The sequence below is a fragment of the Odocoileus virginianus genome, chromosome 15 (genome assembly GCF_023699985.2).
Source record: "Odocoileus virginianus isolate 20LAN1187 ecotype Illinois chromosome 15, Ovbor_1.2, whole genome shotgun sequence".
NCBI classification, from domain to species: domain Eukaryota; kingdom Metazoa; phylum Chordata; class Mammalia; order Artiodactyla; family Cervidae; genus Odocoileus; species Odocoileus virginianus.
Genome location: NC_069688.1, coordinates 48,248,935 through 48,271,840, shown reverse-complemented (window position 1 = coordinate 48,271,840; position 22,906 = coordinate 48,248,935). Strand labels below are relative to the sequence as shown.

General features: G+C 42.2%; 1 protein-coding gene across 3 annotated transcripts in view; it reads left to right on the top strand.

The window, feature by feature from the left end:
- The window catches only part of GRHL2 (grainyhead like transcription factor 2), a 169,980-nt gene that overhangs the window by 95,775 nt on the left and 51,299 nt on the right, over window positions 1–22,906 (top strand). For all 3 annotated transcript variants that reach the window (XM_020874442.2, XM_020874441.2, XM_020874443.2), the window contains exon 8: window positions 11,010–11,104. In XM_020874442.2, the coding sequence (XP_020730101.1) occupies window positions 11,010–11,104 (95 nt within the window). The remainder of the gene's footprint in view (window positions 1–11,009; window positions 11,105–22,906) is intronic.

Below are 22,906 nucleotides of genomic sequence, written 5' to 3'. Positions count from 1 at the left end.
TTTGGCATTTGGTAAGAGCTCACTTTACAGCAGGTATTAGTGTCCCAAGAGCACTTGCATTTTCATGTCAGGAGATGACAGTGTCTGTTCCCAGAGAGAGTCCTAGGATGGGATTCCAGCCCAGAGAATAAGTAGAGGTCTTGGAGCAGGTGGTCCTCAAGTCTTACCATGTAGGTAACTGCCTGGTCCACCTGTATGTGGTGTTGACATCTACCTAAGAGGGGAGACTTGAGGATGAAGACAGTCTGTCTCGTGGACATCATGGATAATTGATGTGGGGCATCACTGTAGACACAGTGCTTTCTGAGTCTATATGTGAAATAAATCGAACGCACAAAAAGGATTCAGTCGTTTCAATTTGCCATAGATCCATGCTACCCACTCTGGTCTCCAGACCAGCAGCATCAGCCCTGCCTGGGACCTTATTAAAAAGGCAGATTCTTTGCCACATCCCAGACCTACTGAATGAAAATCCCTGGGAGTTGGCTCGGTCATCTCCATTTTACCAAAGTTCTCCTGGTGATTCTGATGCACCCCAGCACTTGAGAGTCACTGTAATGGAACATCTGCACAAGGCTATAAACCATGAGAATCCAGAAACCATCAGTCTGCGTCTTTGGAGGCTATCCTAACAGGCCCTGGAGAATCTTCATGGCTGTGCGTTCCCATATGCTTCACTTTGACATTTCAAGGACACACCCAACCTGAGAACAGACCCTGGAAAGTTTGACTCTTATCACCAGACATGACATTAACAGTGAAATCAACCTCACTGTTATTTCATTAGATTCTCATTTCTTCTTTCCATGGTTTTGTTCTTTTTGATGCTTTGAACTAGTTGTGTACTTTGGGTTATCCCTTTGTGTGTAAATCACTAAGATTAATAAGAAGTACCTTCTTAACTCAGATGCAATTGACACATATTTTCTTTCTTTTTTTTTAGAAACCTGTTTTAGCCACTTGTAGTTTTGTTCCATCATGCCAGTTTTGGGAAACGTCTAAGCCATATTTCTGTTTATATCTCCATGCTCATCAAGTAGATGTTTATATTCTATAGATATTTATAAACTAGAGTACAAAACATGTAGCTTGTGTGTTGCCTCATCATTTTTTTTTTTAGGAAAGAAAGTCCATTCAAAATGTAATACAAAGTGTTTTACTGAGCTTCAGTTTATGGTGCTTTACAGATGCTTTTTAAAAAATTGGATGTTTGTGGAAACCCTGCATGGAACAAGTCTGTTGGCATCATTTTTCCAATAGCATCTGCCTGTGTCACATTTTGGTAATTTTCTCCATATTTCAAACTTCTTCATTATTGTTGTGTTTGATATGGTGGTCTGTGATCAGTGATCTTTGACGTTGCTATTGTAATTGTTTTGGGATATCACAAACCACATCCACATATGATGGCAAGCTTAATTGATAAATTTATGTGTTATAATTTCTCCACCAACAAGCTGTTCCCCCATCTCTCTCCCTCTCCTCAGGCCCCCCTCTGCCTGGAGACACAATACTGAAATTAGGCCAATTGATAACGCCAACAATGGTCTCTAAGTGTTCAAGTGAAAGGATAAGTCTTACCTCTCTCACTTTCTTTTTTCAAAATTGTCTTTATTTTTTAAATTATGAAAGTATGATAATACATTTACAGAAAATACAGAACAAAATTACATATAGTTCCACTATATATTACAATTATTTTTAAGTAGTAAATTAAAATTTTAGTTGGAGTTTCAATATCAAACTCTCAAAAATTAATAGAATGAATATACAGAAAAGTAGAAGGATATAGTAGACCTGAAAAGTACCATGAACCAAGTCAACATAGTTAAGACTTACACAGTTTTCACACAACAATAGGATATACATTCTATCCAAGTTATCATAAACTATAAACTAGGAGACACTGGAACATATCCAGGGACATAAAACAGGGTGCAAAATTTTCATGGTTTAAAGGTATTGAAAACATACAGTCTGTTCTCTTATCACTGTGTTAGAATTATCAAAAGATAACTATGTTAGAAACAAATTATCAAAAGATATTTGAAAATAACCCACATATTTTCAAGTGCAATATGACATTTACCAAGAGAATCACATCTCTCACTTTAAATCAACAGCTAGAAATCATTAAGCCTGGTGAGGAAGGCATGTCAAAAGCCAAGAGAGGCCAAAAGCTAGGTCTCTTGCTCCAAGCAGGTAGCCAGGTTGTGAATGCAAAGGAAAAGCTCTTGACGGAAATTAAATGTGCTAATCCAGTGGCCACACAAATGATAAGAAAACAAAACAGCCTGTTGCCAACATGGAGAGAACTTTAGGGCTCTGGGTAGAAAATCAAACCAGCCACAACATTTCTGTAAGCCAGAGCCCGATCCAGAGCAAAGCCCTGACTCTCTTCCATTCTATGACAGCCGAGAGAGGTGAGAAAGCTAGGGAGTAAGAGTTTGAAGCTAGCAGAAGTCAGTGTATGAGGTTTAAGAAAAAGTATCATCTCATTTACTTATAAAAGTGCAAGGTGAAGGAGCCAGTGCTGACGTAGAAGCTGCAAGAAGTTACGCAGAAGATCTTACTAAGATAATTCATGAAGGTGGCTACGCTAAGTGAAAGTGGTTCAGTGGTGTCCGACTCTTTGCGACCCCATGGACTTTACAGTCCATGAAATTCTCCAGGCCAGAATACTGGATTGGGAAGCCTTTCCCTTCTCCAGGGGATCATCCCAACCCAGGGATCGAACCCAGGTCTCCCGCATTGCAGGTGGATTCTTTATCAGCTGAGCCACAAGGGAAGCCCAAGAATAGTGGAGTGGGTAGCCTGTCCCTTCTCCAGTGGATCTTCCTGACCCAGGAATCGAACCAGGGTCTCCTGCATTGCAGGTGGATTCTTTGCCAACTGAGCTATTAGGGAAGCCCCCAATTATCAATGTAGATCAGAAGAAAATGCCATTTAGGACCTGCATAGCTATAAATGCAACAACGAAACCTGGATGACAGCACATGTGTTTACGACATGGTTTATTGAATATTTTAAGCCCACTGTTGGAACCTACTGTTCAGAAAAAGACCCCTTTCAAAATGTTAATATTGTCCATTGACGATGCATGTGGTCACCCAAGAGCAAGGATTGAGAGATACCACAAGATTGTTGCTATTTTCATGCCTACTAACACAACATCCATTCTGCAGTCCATGGATCAAAGAGTAGTTTCAACTTTCCAGTCTTATTATTTAATAAATACATTTTTAAGGCTATACCTGCCATAAATAGTGATTCTTTTCATGAATTTGGGCAAGATTGAAGACCTTCTGGAAAGGATTCACCATTCTAGATGCTTTAAGAATGTGGTTTGTGGAAAGAGGTCAAAATATCAACATTACCTTCATGGGATACTTTGAGGGGTTCAAGATTCAGTGGAGGAAGTAACTGCAGATGTAGTGAAAATTGGACGAGAACTAGAAGTGGAGCCTGAAGATGTGACGGAATTGCCGCAGCCTCATGATAAAACTTTCATGAATGTGTAGTTGCTTCTTATGGATGAGCAAAGTATGTGGTTTCTTGAGATGGCATCTGCTTCTGGTTACGATGTTGTGAAGACTGTTGAAATGATAATAAAGATTTAGACTATCCTAAAAACTCAGTTGATAAAGCAGCAGGAGGGTTTGAGAGGATTTACTCCAGTCTCTGAAGAAATTCTGTTGTGGGTAAAATGGTGCAGAGCATCGTGCTCTTAAGCACAACATTGCATGCTGCAGAGACATCATTCTTGAAAAACAATCAATTCGGCTCATTTTAAGGAATTGTCTCATTTTAAGAAATGGCCACAACCACCCCACCCTTCAGCAACCACCACTCTGATCAGTCAGCAGCCATCAACTCCAGGCAAGACATTCCACCTGCAAAAAAGATGAAAAAAAAAGAAGTCAAAAAAAAAAAGATTATGACTCACTGAAAGGCCATGGTTAGCCTTTTTAGCAATAAGGTTTTTTTAATTAAGGTATGTACATTGTTTTTTAGGCATAATGCTATTGTGTGCTTAATAGACTACAGTAAATGTAATTTTTATATACACTAGGAAACCAAAATGTTGCTGTGATTCCCTTTATTTCAGTATTTGCTCTTTGAGGTTGTCTGGAGGCAAACCCCACAAAATCTCTGAGACATGCCTATATGTTCACCATGAAATGCTTTAAAAGAAAGTGTGATGACTTTTTAGCTACAGTGGCTGTCATACGAGAACAAGCCATGCATTCAAATCATAGGACTTCCAATCATACGAGGGAATCGCAGATACATGGGTTGATGATAACTCTCTCAAAAATTATATGTTCATACCCTAAGTACTAGATCCTGTAAATATGACCTTGTTGGGGAAAAAGGTCTTTGCAGGTACAGTAAGTTAAGTATCTCTAGATGAGATCATCCTGGATTATGGTGGGCCTTAAATCCAATGACACATCCTCAGAAGAGAAGAAAAAGGGGGAAGAGACACAGAAGCACAGAAGAGAACACCACTGCAGATGGAGGCAGGTTAGAATGCTGGGTCTGCAAGTCCAGGGAAGCCAGGCACTGCCAGCAACCACCAGAAGCCGGGGAAGCTAGGAACCTTCAGAAGGTACCAACCCTGCCAGCACCTTCACTTGGAATGTCTGGCCCTAGAACTATGAGAGAATATGTTTCTGTGGTTTTAAACTTCCAAGTTTGTGGTATTTGTTATGGCAGCTCTAGGAGTATAAACTCATGACACCAGCTCATGACACTGCCTTTTACTGTTTGCAGCTACCAACATTTACAAAACTTAGGTTCGGGAAACTTTCTTGAGGAAACAAATTCAGGAAGATGTAACAATAGGTTTGTTGTCATTTAGTCGCTAAGTCGTGTCTGACTTTTTGTGACCCCATGGACTGTAGCCCGCCAGGCTCCTCTGTCCATGGGATTTGCCAGGCAAGAATACTGGAGTGGGTTGCCATTTCCTTCTCCAGGGGATCTTCCTGACCCAGGGATTGAACCTGTGTCTCCTGCATTGGCAGGTGGATTCTTTAGCACTGAGCCACCTGGGCAGCCCCCCTAACAACAGGTTGCTGAGGTTTTATTCCTACACTAAGGATCATGAACCCTTAAGCCAGCAACACTCATCAGAGGACATTAAGACAGTTTTCAGAAACAGGAGACACATCTATTAGCGTTCTGTTTATTGGACTAACATGCATGTGGACAAAGCAATATCAGTGTGTATAAGTCATGTAGAAAACTTTGACAGTCACCATGTGATAACAGGGCTGTTTTGCCATCTACAGGTGAATGGCTTAGAGACTAACAACAGAGGGAATCAAGGAGAACAGATATTTCTTGTATAAGGTCAAATAGGATTGTGTGATGCTAGTGTCTTAGTTTTGTTTTTTGCTAGACTGCTCATGGAACCATTATTCATTTATTTATTCAACAGATTTATGGAATGAATATTATCTGAAAAATGTCAAACACTGAGAAGGCAGCAGTATTAATGGCAAGTTCCTTGCCTTCATATACATGTGTAGCTAATGAGAAATGATGGTGATAAATAAACAAACAAAATATTGATGTGTGGTATGAAGGAAATGAGTAAATAATACAACTACCTAGTAAAAAGTAGCCTCGCCAGTCTTGTTTTTGGCATAAAGTGAAAGTGAAAGTCTCACAGTCATGTCTGACTCTTTGCAACCCCATGGACTGTAGTACATGGAATTCTCCAGGTCAGAATACTGATGTGGGTAGCCATTCCATTCTCCAGGGGGGATCTTCCCAATCCAGGGATCAAACCTGGGTCTACTGCATTGCAGGCAGATTCTTTACCGTCTGAGCCACCAAGGAAGCCCCCCTTTTTTGAAGCATATTAAACCTAATTGTGTCGTTCATTTATTTATTCATCTACTTAATTATATTCTGTCTCCTTCTGGACTGTAAGCACCATGAGATCAGGGACCTCATCTTGTTTTCTGCTGATCTCAAGTGTAAGGATGCTGCCTGGCATATAGGGGAACACACAGCAAATATTTATTCAATGTATTTGTGGACTGAGTAAGGGAAATTGGATTCCCAGGCAGCTCAGTGGTAAAGAGTTCACCTGCAATGCAGGAGACTCAGGTTTGATCCCTGGGTTGGGAAGATCCCCTGGAGAAGGAAATGGCAGCCCACTCTAGTATTCTTACCTGGAGAATCCCATGGACAGAGGAGCCTGCTGGGCCATGGGGGTGCAGAAGAGTTGGACAGGACTTAGTGAGTCCACAGCAACAACAGCAAGGGAACATGATGGAGAGAAACTGACAGATCCCCTGTGCAAAACTAGGGGACCCAGAAAGCATTCTATCTGTATTTGTATTGCATTTGTTTTTAAAATTCTTTACTCTTCTAAGCTAACATTTTTTTAGGGGAGAAATTTTTCAGGTAGAGAAGGTATGGAAAAGTAAAAACTTGTAAGATCTAGAATAAGTGCTTGACCAAACAACTTTTATTTATTTCTCTTTATTGCTAGATATGGTATTTGTTTTTTAAATTTATGATTGATTGATTATTTTTAAAAGGCTTATTAAAATTTCAAAACAAAATTGTAAGACTATTTTTTAAAACAGATAGCATGAAGAATCAGGGGACCAATTTGTTTAAGTTCAGTGATCTTTTCTCATTTCAAAATTTAAGAAATTGGCCTGCTGAAAACACATGTTTTCACTTAAAATCTTCTGAAATATAGTCATAAAGACTTCTAAAATTTTAGGATATAAAATGGTTTTCCTTTGCTTTCTCTTTTATCTCTTAACTTTAAATATTTACTTCAAATCAAGAAAATTTGAATTCCCTTAGAGAAAAATGAGCAAAAGACAGAACAATAAACTGTTACAATAAATGAATAAATTTTAAAAACAGAGACAAAGAATATAAAGAAACACAAAGAACCAGAAGCCAAATGGAAGACTATTCTATTCTTTAGCAATCAAGGAACTGCAAATAAAATAATGTAACCTGCTTTGCATACCAACTTGGAAAGAGACAGTTTGAGGAAACAGGAAGTCATACAGTTATTGTGAATATAAACTGTTTTAACCTTTCCAGGAGCAATTTGACAAATTGAATTAAAAGCCTCGAAAATATTTTGCCTTTGACCTATTAATTTCACTTCTGAGAATATATATTAATGAAAAAGTGAAGTATGTATGGCTATTTTGCCATAAAGATAATTAGATGAAGTGCTATTTAAGGTAGCAAAGTATTAGACATCATTTATAGAATCAATAAGAGGAAAATAAAGTTTATAGCATTTTATCTTAATCCAATATAATAGTACTTAGACATTAAGACTATTTTCCACAATTGTATTTAGTGACGTAGGAAGATACTGAAGATGTATTACAGGGGACAAGAAGCAAATTAAAAAGTAATTGTTACGATATTGTATAAAATATTTACATAATTTGGAGAAAGGGAGACAGAGACTGAGGTAGGAAAAATGAAGGCTACACAGATGTGTTTGTAGTGCGTGAGAAAATTGTGCCTGCTTTTCAATATTTTTCTTATTTGTTCATGGTCTGTGACTTTCCTATGGTGATCACACAAGTGTCTATGTTAAAATCTGTGTGCTTTAGTTAAAATGTAAAGATCCATAGTCTTGCCTTAAAGTTTCCCTGGAGAAATGAATAAAATTATGGACAAAGGGCATGAATAGGCAGCTTTTGTAAGGAGACACCTGCTTGGCTATCCTGGATGTGAAGAGATGCTTGAACTCATAGGTGATGGAAGAAATGCAATTGTAATGTCATTGAGATACCACTTTGTACCCACTGAATTGGCCCCCAAAGTAGAAATTTGGTGAGAAAAAGGGGAACTAGAATTCTGGTCAGGGTCTAGACCAACATTATCCTTTACAGGAAATGCATCCAAGGCCATTCTGAGAGCACATTGAGATAGGTTTTTCTGCAGTTAACCGTCAGTCCAGGTCCCAGTAATAATAAGAATTTTTTTCTTTTAAACACAAAATCAAACTGACTTTGTTTTATTATGGATTATTATGAGCTCATTAGTATTATGAACTTTGTTTTATTATTTGTACTATGGATAGAAAAAACAAATAGGAGTCCTGCTTCTTTCAGTGTAATTCACACAAAGTGTGTTGTATGAATAATAAAAAGTAAGTAAAATTTTGGTGAATGATCACATGAATTTAGATTTTGTGATAAATGAGGAGAAAATGGCTAAAATGATCAGATATATGAATTTACAAAATTCATTTATTCATTTTTCAATTTACAAGAATTTACAGCATTCACGTAGAGAACTTGCTGAAACCTCAAGAAACCACCGACCCTGGAGTCACAGGGCCACTTAGGACACAGGGTGAGGAAATGAGAATTTGACTAGAAACATGTCAGATATTGTAGACAATGAATGCTTTATACACCCTGAAAGTCAGTCATCGTAACTCACTCCCAACTTAGAAAAATATTCGAAAAGATTTTATAAACAAAAAAGATTCCAGTACCGTCAGTATTGTACCTTCCTCTGACCCCCACTGTAGGGCTGGAGTATGAACACAGAGAAGTATGCAGGGCCCAATTGTGAAGGACATTGTAGGTCATGGTGTGTGTTTTCCCCTTAAAAAATTATTAAAAGCACATATTTAGAGTTTTCATTTTAGAAAATAGTTACAGAAATTTAGATAAAAAGAACATACGTGATTAGGTGATCAAGCTGTGAATGAAACAGACCTCAAAGAAAAGCAGATGGGCCTTACCATGATGCCAGCCAGGCAAGATGTGGTCAATGTTTATTTCATACACAAGAGCTGGAATGAAGGTAAGTTATCATATCCAAGGAGGCCAAGAGTAGAGGGAAAATCCAGATGGTGAGCATAAGCTAAAACCTTAGGAAGTAGTAGTGAGGATTAAGAGTAAGAATATCATGTCTACCCCTGAAGACCAACTCAGGCAGTGACAGTGCAGACAGAAGACCAAGGATTTTTTTCAGTGTTGTCTGTGGTACCAGAGAGCTGGAGACTACTGAAGCCTCCATCTCTGGGGAGAGGGGATAAGTAAATTGTGGTTGATGGTCACCATGGAATTCTGTGCAGCCACAGCCAGGATTAGGCATGCAACCAGTAAAGCGGTTACATCTGAAAAGATCCAAGCGAGGGTTGCCAGATAAAATAGAGAGTTAAATTTGAATTTCGGACAAACAACAAATACTTTTTCAGAGTGTGGTCCAAATATTTGCTAAATCTGGCAACCCTGGTCATCAGTTCAGTTCAGTTGCTCAGTCGTGTCCGACTTTTTGCGACCCCATGAATTGCAGCACGCCAAGCCTCCCTGTCCATCACCAACTCCTGGATTACTCAAACTCATGTCCATGGAGTCGGTGACGCCATCCAGTTATCTCATCCTCTGTCATCCCCTTCTCCTCCTGCCCACAATCCCTCCCAGCATCAGGGTCTTTTCCAGTGAGTCAGCTCTTCACATCAGGTGGCCGAAATATTGGAGTTTCAGCTTCAACGTCAGTCCTTCCAATGAATGCCCAGGGCTAATCTCCTTTAGGATGGACTGGTTGGATCTCATTGCAGTCCAAGGGACTCTCAAGAGTCTTCTCCAACACCACAGTTCAAAAGCATCAATTTTTCAGCGCTCAGCTTTCTTCACAGCCCAACTCTCACATCCATACATGACCACTGGAAAAACCATAGCCTTGACTAGACGGACGTTTGTTGGCAAAGTAATATCTCTACTTTTGAATATGCTCTCTAGGTTGGTCATAACTTTCCTTCCAAGGAGTAAGTGTCTTTTAATTTCATGGCTGCAGTCACCATCTGCAGTGATTTTGGAGCCCCCAAAAATGAAGTCTGACACTGTTTCCACTGTTTCCCCATCTAATTCCCATGAAGTGATGGGACCAGATGCTATGATCTTAGTTTTCTGAATGTTGAGCTTTAAGCCAACTTTTTCACTCTCCTCTTTCACTTTCATCAAGAGGCTTTTTAGTTCATCTTCACTTTCTGCCGTAACGGTGGTGTCATCTGCATATCGGAGGTTCTTGATATTTGTCATGGCAATCTTGATTTCAGCTTGTGCTTCTTCCAGCCCAGTGTTTCTCATGATGTACTCTGCATGGAAGTTAAATAAGCAAGGTGACAATATACAGTCTTGACATACTCCTTTTCCTATTTGGAACCAGTCTGTTGTTCCATGTCCAGTTCTAACTGTTGCTTCCTGAGCTGCATATAGGTTTCTCAAGAGGCAGGTCAGGTGGTCTGGTATTCCCATCTCTTTCAGAATTTTCAGAAATTTCCCTGGTCATAGCATGGCACAATTTGTGAAAATGAAAGCTATGTACACAGGCAAATCAACCCAACTTATTTCATAAGGGTATAGAGCAAACCTGTCAATAGCTATTGCGGGGGCAGGGGGATAGAGGAAATAAAAAGGAATAAATACATATTATATAAGTAAATGAGAGGGCCTTAAGTTGACAGGTGGATGGTAATAAACTGAATCAGATTGACTCAATTCTCTGTACCTAAATCCAAAAAGAAATTTAAAAAAATAAATTTTTCTGCACTCTCCTGTATTTCTTTACTGAAGCCCTGAAGACACTGCCTGGCTGATAGATTATTCTGCCCTACAGAACGATCCCTATGAAATAGTCCGGCACTGCAGGCAAAATTAAGTGGCAGAAAAGAGTAGGAGAGGGAGTGGGTAGGTGACAAGGGACTCAGGGGTAAGAAATTTATAAACCGAGTGAAAAATGAAACTAATGAACAAATCAGTTAGGAACACTGCTTCTCCTAGATTTACTGTTTTAATAGAGGAATGGACTCACATTCTTAGAGAGTAAATAGTAGTAAAAGATTATCCATAAGCACAAATCCTAACTGTTGCCATGGCAACAGCCAGCCGAATAGGCAAAGTTGCAGTTTCCCCATTGGAAAATGATAGTTCAATACATGTCACCAGTAACACTGACTTTTAATTTTTTTTTTTTTTTTCATGTCACAGCTGATTACAAGGAGAGCTTTAATACGATTGGCAACATTGAAGAGATTGCCTATAATGCTGTTTCCTTCACCTGGGACGTGAATGAAGAAGCAAAAGTGAGTGAGAAAGTAGCATTGATTCATTGGTCATACCTTTTAAGTATCACATCCTTTCTCTGCAGTGGATTCTTTGACAAAAGCCTCTGTGAGTAGAGAAAGATCTGTTAACTTGATCCAGAAAAACGGGAAATGAACCTATTGGGTTTCTCTAGAAGTCACACACATTCAGTTACTGAGAAGCTGAATCAATTGCCTTTTGACAGGCAAAGGGGTGTACCTGTTTCTCTGGGGCCTCCCGCTGAAAGGGCCAGGCCCCTTGTCCCTCCCGACTCCTCCAGCCCCCAAGCTCCATTTTATCACTTGGGGCTGACAGGACTGGGCCCCAAATCCTCTTCTCCCTGTACTGAAGTTTCCCCAAACACCTGTGCAACCGCCTCCTTCTTCAGAGGCAGGACAGCGTTCAGAGCTTCTGTCTGCACACGTAAGCAGCTGGGCCACCCCGCCCTGACTCCTGCCTCTTCCAGCCTTCAGCTGGCCAAAGAGGGATCAGGAAGCAGGGCTGCAGGTCTCTCAACTTCACTCCCTGGGGAAAAGCCACCACTGTGACCTTGAGCCATTTCTTTCCCGTTGACCTTAGGCTTCTCTTATTTCTGTCTGGTGCCAGCACAGTTAAAAAGGGCAAAGGTAAAAATCTCTGGCCAGGTGCATTCTGAGGAAAGACATCCCCCGTTGCACGGATTTGGGTTAAAAAAAGCAAGTCTTGTGGATACTCAGAGCCACGAGTCTCCGAGTGTATGGAAACTGAACTTTGTGGCTGTGCCCACTCTTCATCCTGGGTTCTGTACCTTCTGATTCTTGAGCTTCATTTTGCGCCAAAGGGAAGGTTTCAGGTGAACCCTAAGCTTGTTTTCTGCTTCGGTTATGTACCATGTAGGCGGGCGTTAGAAGACTTTGTCTTCAAATTAATGAAAAGGTCAACGTAAACAACCACTTTCAATGCTTCATTGTCTGGAGCAGGGGGAGCCGGGTGAGAAAGGAAACTGGATGGGAGTTCGTGGGCATGATTTAGAGATGAAGATGAATTGCTCAGTGTCTCATTTCACTCAGGTATAAAACAAAGTAAATGAAACTGGCGTTAGGCCCAAGAAAGGCGACCTAAATGGGCAAGCAGAGACAGAGGTCCAGAGCGGCCGAGGAAACGTTCCGGGGCTCGGTGCATCCGCGGGAAGGAGGGAGGCCTTGCGATGCAGTGGGAACTCGGGGACCGCACAGAAGGGCAGGAAGAGCTTTTGCTCAAGGCTTTCCTCTGTTTTCGCTTCGAGTTTCTCACCCGAGCCTGGGGCTTTCTCCTCATGACCCTTTGCTTCTCCCAGAGGCGAGATTACTGGGCTGGGTAAGGGAGAGGCAGCCTGGTGGTGTCAGGGCCCGGACTAGGAATCCTTGGCAAGTCATCTGACCCCTCTGGGCTTCGGTCCCCTCACACAAAGCAAAAACAAAACAATTTTTCCAATTGTCTCTGCTGTGCCAAGCATGTGCTTGGGGGGTTTGATGTGTGAAAACTCAGCCTCCGAGGGAGGTAGGGGACAGCAGTGTGTGAGGAGTGAGAGGCAGGTCCAAGCACAGCCATCCACTGTGAAGACAATGGGATCCTCCCTTTGGAATACCTTGTCATGGTAAAGTGAGCTGAAACTGCAACCCTCATTTTCCTTTTCATGGAATCTGATAATAAGTTGCTAGAATGGGAATATGTTAACTGTCACCAGTCAATAGAACCTTTTAAAGAAAATGCCAAAACCGGAAGGGACATCTTGAATGATGGTGGCTCTCTGGTCAACTAACGAGATAGTTAATTTGGGGTTGAGTTGACTTTTCTTTCATTTCTCATAGGCAGGGCTCACTTGTCTTGTTTAAATATGTGTGTTTGTACATGTGTATTGTTCCAGGCTGACACATTTACACTCACATGTGCTTTGACAAATGGCAGTACTTGCTTGTTGTAGCACAACTTGTTTCTTTAATACATATTTTTAGTAGCTATTATTTGGTAGTTGTAATCGTGTACAGTCTGGATAAGTAATAGAAATAGTTCCAAAGAATTTTGCTGAACTACTGAAAGAACTTTTAAAGAAAATCCGTAAAAGTTAAATTCGTTTCATTAGGTAGGCTGAGAAGATTTTTTTTGTTTTCAGGCTGCAGGACATAAGGTTTTTCTTTAAATATAGTTGATTTTATAATAAGCAGGCTGCAAAAATAACCCCACAATTACACAATTGGGAAAAAGTTTTCAACAAAGCAAGGCATATAAAGGGCTTCCCAGGTGGCTCAGTGGTAAGGAATTTACCTGCCAGTGCAGGAGAGGCAGGAGACGTAGGTTTGATCCCTGGTTCGGAAGATCCCCTGGAGAAGGAAACGGCAACCCGCTCCAGTATTCTTGCCTGGGAAATCCCATGGACAGAGGAGCCTGGCAGTCCATGGGGTCCCAAAAGAGCTGGACGTGACTTAGCAATGAAACAACAACAATGCAAGGCATGAAAGGTGTCCCTCTCATGGTGGAATTGTTTATAATTTTCATATTGTGGACTTCTTCTCCGGAGCAGTTGGATTGGCCTACAGGTTCCCGTGGGTAACAGCCGCACAGGAATCCATTGGAGTCTTCAGGATTGGGGCCCCATTCAATGGCACCTGTTGTTTTGGTTTTGGTGTGGCCAGAGGACACAAATTTGTGACCCACCACCTTCATATGGTCCACAGAACATAAATGTATGTGTGTTTAATGCACTTTAAGTACTTTTATTCCAAATTTTAAAATATCTTGCCTGCATTTAATAATCAGATTTTTTTTTTTTAAATCCAAGTTTCCAGATTCTTTTGGACTCTGGCAACATTAGCCCAAGTGTTTGCAAGGCTGTGAGTGGCTCTTGTGAGGCACCAACTATTCTCTTGAATGCTTTCTCTGCCCTTCTCCCTCCTGGAGCTTCCCTTGCCTGGTCCTCATGGACATTGAGTTTTCATGCCTGAATCACACCCTCTCAAGCAACCAAATATGCAGTTTACCCCTTTACTGGCTTTCAGTGTTAGGGAAAGTAGTGACACAAGGGAGGTTAACACAGGGAGGAAGGGGGCAGTCAGCAACGCCATCACCCTCCGCTGGTTCCTTTGGCAGCAGGTTGCACAGAGGGTGAGTTGGTGCCCATACAGAGTTGCAGTGCCTTCCTTTGGAACACACACAGTGGTAGTAAATCATGATCTTTGAAGACATTTTTTAAAAAATCAAAATCATTGGGTCCAAATGTAAATAGATACCAACAATTTGAATCATACCATTTCAAGGGTAAAAATTATATATATATAATTTATTAAATTTATATATGCCTATATAAATTTACATATACAAATACATATACATATACAAACATATACATACATATATAAAATATACATATATATTTATACATGTATATACAAATATATGTATACAAATGTACATACATGTATATAAGTATATACATATATAAATTTATATATATGTATACAAATATAAACAAAGATGCATACAAATATATATATTTGCATAAGACCAACTTTGACGTAGGCAATATCTGAAAAAATGCTACGAATGTTCTTTGAGTTATGTAAGTATCATTTGAGAAAACCATGTGTCTTCCCAAGATAGCTTTTATTTGGACATTTGGCTTCCCTGGTGGTTCAGATAGTAAAGAATCTGCCTGCAATGCTAGAGACCGAGGTTCAATCCCGAGGTCAGGAAGATCCCCTGGAGAAGGGAATGGCTACCCACTCCAGTGTTCTTGCTTGGAGAAACCCCTGAACAGAAAAGCCTGGTGGACCACAGTCCACGAGTTCACAAAGAGTCGGACACGACTGACCGGCTTTCACTTTCACTTTTGGTTTTGGTGCATTTACTAAAAAAATAGAATAAAACAGTCTCATATTTGGTAGTCTCCCCACGTATGCATCATCAAGACCTGATGACAAGATTTATGGGTTTTTTCCAGAACACTACTCTTGTCTTTTGTTGCTGACCTACATTCTATTCTTACCTCTCCTTTAGTGGGAACAGAAGTAAAGAAAGAACATGAAACTGTAATCACTTAGTTTAATTTAATTACAGGAGAAAATTTGGCCAGGGAAGGTGTTAACACTGTTCGCTAAAATGAGGTTGTGGGATTAACTCCAGGTTGCCAGTCTCAAGGGCAGTGTGGTTCTGGCAGAACTCCTGCAGTTTTTCCTCCCAGAACTGGTTCTGCTGGTTTTGCTACAGTGTCTCTGCACAATGGCACCGGTAGCCCAGAAAGCTTCTCTGGATGGCCATTCCTTTCCCCGCAGGCTCTGCACTGTCTGGAAGCTCTTGTAATATGAATGGGTGTCCCGGGGTCCCTGGGAATGACTTAGGTGGCATCTAGGTAGGTGAGGTTCTGAGCATCCTTGCAGTCACAGTTTGGAAGTTGATGGGGGTGGGGCACAGGATAATAAAGAAGATAAAGCCCTGAAATGGGGCTCAGGCTGCCAGGTCTCCGGGCAAAGGAATAGCTGCTTTTGTGTCTTCCCCCTCTTAGCTTCAGTTTCTCAGCTGGAAAATGGCAAGAAGGGGACCCGGGCAGGATTGATAAAGTATTAAGGTCCCATCCTTATGATTCTAGTGGAGGACTACAGGGCTAGGTTTATTCGCATGACTCCCACTTACAAGGTCATTTTAATGTTTCTTTCTCCCCACAGCCAATCCAGTACCTACAAAGTAGATTTGTTGCTCGCTAATTCCCAAGATGAGAAATTCCCAGGCAAGCCCCTATTGAATTATTAAAGAGCGGTGAGCTCTGATTCCTGGCACCGAACGCCGGTGATGACATCATCCCAGAGCAGAAGCTCACAAACCCTAATTACAGGCTTTCCTTTCTCCCCAACTTCTAAGGAGATTCTTGAAACCAGGCCCCTTAGTTTTGTGCGCAGCCCTTTTCTCTGTTCACAGTGATTTCAAGATGAAACCAATCTCGATGCGCTACAAAGGCATCTCTCATGTGACCACAGAGAACTACCTGAATGTTAAGATGCTACTTAGTGCTTGGAGGAACAGGTTTCTATTTTGGTCTTTTCACTGGAATCAGTTCAGTTCAGTTGTTCAGTCATGTCTGACTCTTTGCCACCCCATGAACCGCAGCACGCCAGGCCTCCCTGTCCATCATCAACTCCTGGAGTTTACCCAAACTCATGTCCATTGAGTCAGTGATACCATCCAACCATCTCATCCTCTGTCGGCCCCTTCTCCTCCTGCCCTCAATCTTTCCCAGCATCAGGGTCTTTTCCAATGAGTCAGCTCTTCGCATTAGGTGGCCAAAGTATTGGAGTTTCAGCTTCAGCATCAGTCCTTCCAATGAACACCCAGGACTGATCTCCTTTAGGATGGACTGGTTGGATCTCCTTGCAGTCCGGGGGACTCTCAAGAGTCTTCTGCAACACCACAGCTCAGATGCATCAGTTCTTTGGCGCTCAGCTTTCTTTAGAGTCCAACTCTCACATCCATACATGACTATTGGAAAAACCATAGCCTTGACTAGAGGGACCTTTGTTGACAAAGTGATGTCTCTGCTCTTTAATATGCTGTCTAGGTTGGTCATAACTTTCCTTCCAAGGAGTAAGCATCTTTTAATTTCATGGCTGCAGTCAGCATCTGCAGTGATTTTGCAGCCCAAAAAGATAAAGTCAGCCACCGTTTCCACTGTTTTCCCATCTATTTGCCATGAAGTGATGGGACTGGATGCCATGATCTTAGTTTTCTGAATGTTGAGTTTTAAGCCAACTTTTTCACTCTCCTCTTTCACTTTCATCAAGAGGCTCTTTAGTTCTTCTTCACTTTCTGCCATAAGGGTGGTGTCATCTGCATATCTGAGGTTATTGATATTTCTCCTGGCAATCTTGACTCCAGCTTGTGCTTCATCCAGCCCAGCGTTTCTCATGGTGTACTCTGCATATAAGTTAAATAAGTAGGGTGACAATATACAGCCTTGACAGACTCCTTTTCCTATTTGGAACGAGTCTATTGTTCCATGTCCAGTTCTAACTGTTGCTTCCTGACCTGCATACAAGTTTCTCAAGAGGCAGGTCAGGTGGTCTGGTATTCCCATCTCTTTCAGAATTTTCCACAGCTTATTGTAATCCACACAGTCAAAGGCTTTGGCATAGTCAATAAAGCAGAAATAGATGTTTTTCTGGAACTCTCTTGCTTTTTTGATGATCCAGTGGATGTTGCCAATTTGGTCTCTGGTTCCTCTGCCTTTTCTAAAACCAGCTTGAACATTTGGAAGTTCACGGTTCATGTATTGCTAAAGGCTGGCTTGGAGAATTTTGAGCATTACTGTATAGGACATAAGGCCATTGGATGTGGTCCGTGTCATGAACTACTTCATGTTCTGAGACATAAATAAAGCTCTCATATTGGGTGATTTGCTTTTGTCCCGTGAAGTCCAGGTTTCTTCCGTTCTTTCCTGTGTGGGTCAGCCCTTTCTCTTTCCAGCACTGTCTTTTCAAGGTACAACCAGTGGTCCGCTAGCCAAGCGTGGCTCTACTCCATCCACTCCTGATGGAAACCAGCCCCTCAGTTGAGATCCTCAGATCTTGGTGTTGGTAGCACCAGAGACAGGATGGTGCCAATGGCAGTGCTTTGATCACAGCCTCTGTAAAGGCAGTAAACTGGAGAAAATACAAGTATTCTAACCTTCTTGAACCCTGCAAATTATTCAGTCTCTCTTTGTTGAAAATAAGGTTATTGAAAGATTTTGAGCACCAAATCATGGCAGAACCATTAAGAGTGTCCCCAATTTATTTCACCCTTCTTCCTTTTCTCTTTCTCTCAACACTTCTTTTTGGTCTAAAAGATATAATCAGTTTTTATGGGACTCCACTGTGTGTCAAACAAAGTACTTTGGAAAGTTACAGTTTCGATAGTCTTGATGAATCATGTATGTCTTCCAAGGGGGTGCTTCTGAATGAACCGTGTTCACTTCCTACCAAACTCCAGTGCTGGACACCAGGGAGAAGGGGAGATGTGTAAATACTGATTTGGGAGATTAAAAGAGACCAAAGAACTGGTCAAAGGAAACCACACTCCTGAGTGTCCATGGGTTCATGATCTAGTTTGCTTCCCTGACCCCGACCTCCCGTCAGCAGTCCAGGGAGTCCTCTTTCTGCATATGAGACAGTCTAGTATGAAATAGAGTTGATGGATATTACTAATTCAGAAAAAGTTACATCCTAATGTGTGTGCATGTGTGCTCAATTGAGTCTGATTCTTTGTGACCCCGTGGACTAACCTGCAGGCTCCTCTCCAGGCAAGAATACTGGAGGTGAGTTGCCGTTTCCTCCTCCAGGGGATCCTCCCAACCCGGGGACTGAAACCAGGTCTCTTGTGTCTCCCACATTGGCAGGCGGGTTCTTTACCACTGGTGCCACCTGGGAAGCCCCTTATGTCCTATGTTTTGCCTAAGTAGAGCCCAGGTTTCAACAGGTCATCCTATGGAAGAAGAGAAATATTATAAGGCATCTTCCTTGGTCTCCAAAGTAAACAAAATATTGAGAGGCTCCCGAGAGGAGTCTTGAGGGGCTGAGATACACGCCACAAAGCAGGGCAAATGGCATTTTTATGTGTTTGCTGGGGCGTGGTGTGGATAAAGGAAACTTTAAAAGGGAAAGGTAAACATTTGCTGGAGTCTTTGTTATTGAACTTAAACAAAGCCATACCTTTGTTCCAGTTTTATAAGGTAATGGATGGCAGAAAAAGCTATAAAGCTGGAGTTAAGTCACATATAGAAGGAATAATCTTTGGAAAGCATCTTACCAGAGCTATCAACAGCTTGATCTTTTGTTAGAATGTGGAGTAGCCATGGTTTTTGGCCTGAATTCTGCTGCGGGCTCTTGTAACTCACATACATGAACTATTGTGTGCATACGGAGAGTGAGACTGCAGACTTAGATTTTGTAGACTGATGTGTGTGTGTGTGTGTGTGTGTGTGTGTGTATGTATGCACCATGGTTAGTATTTATTCGGTGCTTACTTACTGATATATACCAGGCAGTTTGCCAGTTGTTTATATACCTTATGCAATATTCATATTTTAAGTGGCTATTATTTTTCATTTAAACAATGAAGAGATTGAAGTCCAAAGAGCTTACACAGTGAATGCACAGTAGAGCGGAGGCTCCCGCCCTGGGAATGTCTGAAGCACGTATTCTTTCCATACTGCCTTTTTGTCTTGGGAGGAGGTGGTCATAGTGTTTTCTACCTTGTCTCTGGCAAAGGGGCTGGCATCCCCTCGAAGCAGCCTGCTTGCTGTGCATCACGTGCTGGGCCAGGCAGTGGGCATTTACAGACAGAAAGCCAAGCAGGGTGTCTGCTGCTCTCAGAGGCCATCCTGGCTGGGCTGAGAACTCAGACAACCTCTGTACATGACGTAAAATGAGGAAGAAAGCAACAGGCCTCCAATGAAAACAGAATTAAAGGTTAAGGACAGTTCTGGAGAGGACGGTAGCCCTGTTTTATCACAAAATAAAAAAATTTTCTTGAGCACAAATAAGCATCCACCTACTAGATTAGTAGCCTGGTTTGCAAGTATTCTTTCCCATTCTGAGGGTTGTCTTTCTGTCTTGTTTATGGTTAGTAGCCAGGAACTTTTTGGTAACTTAATGTTTTCAAAGCATTTTTAAAAACTGAAGTATAGTTGATTTACAATGTTGTGTTAATTTCAGGTGTATAGCAAAGTGATACAGTTGTATATGTTGTGATTCTTTTCAGATTCTTTTCTAATTCTTTCTAATAACTTTCTAATTCTTTCTAATAACCATTATCAGTTCAGTTCAGTTCAGTCACTTAGTGGTGTCTGACTCTTTGCAACCCCATGAATCACAGCACACCAGGCCTCCCTGTCCATCACCAACTCCCAGAGTTTACTCAAACCCATGTCCATCGAGTCAGTGATGCCATCCAGCCATCTCATCCTCTGTTGTCCCCTTCTCCTGCCCCCAATCCCTCCCAGCATCAGGGTCTTTTCCAATGAGTCAACTCTTCGCATGAGGTGGCCAAAGTATTGGAGTTTCAGCTTCAGTAAGGTTATTAGAAAATAGTGAATATAATCCCCTGTATTATACAGTAGGTCCCTGTTGATTATCTGTTTTATATATAGTAGCATGTATATGTTAATCCCAAACTCCTAATTTATACCTTCCTCCTTCCCCTTTGGTAACCAGAAGATTGTTTTCTATGTCCATGAGTCTATTTCTGCTTTGTAAACAAGTTTCATCTTTTAATTCATTTTATTTTTATAAAAGCATTCCTATTAAAGTTTTTTATTTAAATGTTCCCCCAATGTCTTATTTGAAAAACTTGCAAGTGAAAAGTTGAAAGACTAGTACAGTTCTGACCACATACCCTGCACTTCAGCAGGTAGAGAGGGTGCCAGGGGTGTGGGACCAGGGAAGACCCAAGGGGTGGCATGGCCCTTGAGCTGCATCTGAGTGGGAGCTGGCAAGGGGCTCCAGGTAGCAGGACGGGACACTCAGAGGGGCGGAGACCAGGCAGCACCAGCAGAACCTGGAGTGGGAGGCACCGGAGAGAAATTAGAGTGAAGAGGGGACGGAGACATTGCAAGATGGGCTGAAATGCCGCGGGGAGGGCTGGAGGGTGGGTGAAAGAGGGTCAGGGTGGGAACTTTAGACCCACCCATTAAGGGGACTTGGAGGAGGAGGAACCAGAGAGAGAAGGGCTGGTCAGTAAAGAGAGGACAGAGGGATGGATGAGCAGGACAGAAGAAGGAAGTGACCGGTGAAGTGGGTGATGCAGGCGGTGGTCTCACAGCCTGAACCTCTGAAAGCAGCAGCAAGGTGGGAAATGGTTAGAAATGCAGATACTTGGACTTCCCACCTGGGATCCAGAGGGCAGAGTCATGACACGCTTGAACAGCATACCCCTGCTTGTAAGGATGCTACCTGGAGGAAAGCAATCTCAGTGAAGTCCGAGGCCAGATTAAAACTGTGGGGACGGGGCCTTTACTTACGGTCCCTAATTTATATGTGCTCATGTTGAAAGCTTGCATTGCAGCCTGGTTTACAAGGTGAAGAGGCTGGAAACAGCCTCGTGTTAAAGAAATTGTTACTCCATATTCATGGATTTTTAAAAAAAAAAAAAGAAAAAGAAATGACTCTCTTCAGAGTGTCCTGTCAAGTGAAAAAAAAGCAGGCTGCAGAACTGTGTTTACTATGCTACCAATTGTGTTGGAAAGAAAAGGATATGAATTTGCATAGCAGGTTTCTGGAAGGATACACTAGAAACTGTGATGGATACCCTAGAAACTGACAGATACCCAAGAAAGTGTTGGTTGGGGAGCAATGCTGGCAGGGGAGGGGGGTGTGGTTTCCACGTTCACTCTTTTGAATTTTGTGCTAGATTCAGCTAGGACAAACTCAAAACAAGTTTTCAGTGTTAAACACGAATGGAAGAGGCTTGAAGTCATAACCGATAACCGGAAATCTGAGTGAGTGGCTCTTTTAGTCTCTGCTTCACTTCTTCCTCCCGCTGAGAGGGGAGGCTCATTATTTATGAAACAGCCCCACCCGTTGTTACACAATATCCAGATTCTTCCTTGTCCTGAGGTGCTGCTTCACAAGACCTGTTCGGGTGACAGAGGCAAGTGGCCGAGACTGGCCGGTCTGCAGAGCTACGAGGGTTCTGCCCGAGAAGGTTCGCCTTTGCTCTCTCCTCACCGAAGCCTGCGACTGCACCCCTCTGAAAGGGTCACACGGAGAGAGAGTGTGCGCTTTTCAGATCAGTTCAGTGTCCTAAAATATCTCTCTGTTCAAGTTAACATGAATATTTGGAATCGTTTGGAATCAAATGTCTTGAGAGAGTCTGGACAGGGAGCTCTTGGAGCCGTCTGGTCGGAAGGAGGGCTTGAACTGGGGACCGGGGAGATGCTGAGGAAGCCAGCCTGCGGGGCAGTTGCAGGCTTCGTGGACTGTGCTGTGGGGGTGAGGGGGAGTTTGCAGTCTCAGAGTAGGACTGGCAGGGTGACCAGGTATCTGAGAAGATGGCGACCGTGGTGGTCATTGGAAGCTGCTGAAGATTCTCATGGCACCTTATAGTTGAAAGGGGCTTCCCTGGTGGCTCAGAGGTTAAAGCGTCTGCCTGCAATGCGGAAGATCCGGGTTCGATCCCTGGGTCGGGAATATCCTGGAGAAGGAAATGGCAACCCACTCCAGTATTCTTGCCTGGAGAATCCCATGGACGGAGGAGCCTGGTGGGCTACGGTCCACGGGGTCGCAAAGAGTCAGACACAACTGAGCGGCTTTACTATAGTTGAAAAATGAGTTCTCAGTCTCTGTATCTGACTGAGATTGTATACGGTATAAACTAGCACAGCCTTGTAAAGCAGCTATACACGGATAAATTAACTCAAAAGACAATACATTTTAACAAACGTGATCTTAAAGTATCACAGTATCGAGCTACAGATTGTTATACCTATTTAAAAGAAGAGGTAAATGAGACCCAGAAAGGTTCAATAGTTAGTCCAAGGCCACCAGGGACATAATTTTGAGGCTCTTGTACATCTTTTTTTTCTTACTCTGATTTCCTCTCCTTTTGCCCTCCAGCTTCGTAGAAAGCTCCTTCTTAACAGAACTTCACCTGTGAGCTGATCCTGTTTAATCCCTGCTGCCAGGGCTCCCAGCTCCCACGGGGCCTCCTTGCTCAGCCTTGCAGCCTTCTGTCCCTCCTCTCTGGCTGTGTGACCACCTGTCCGTCCCGGAAGAACACCTCTGCACGGCCCCACTGCGCGTGCTCCTGCCCATCCTCCTGCT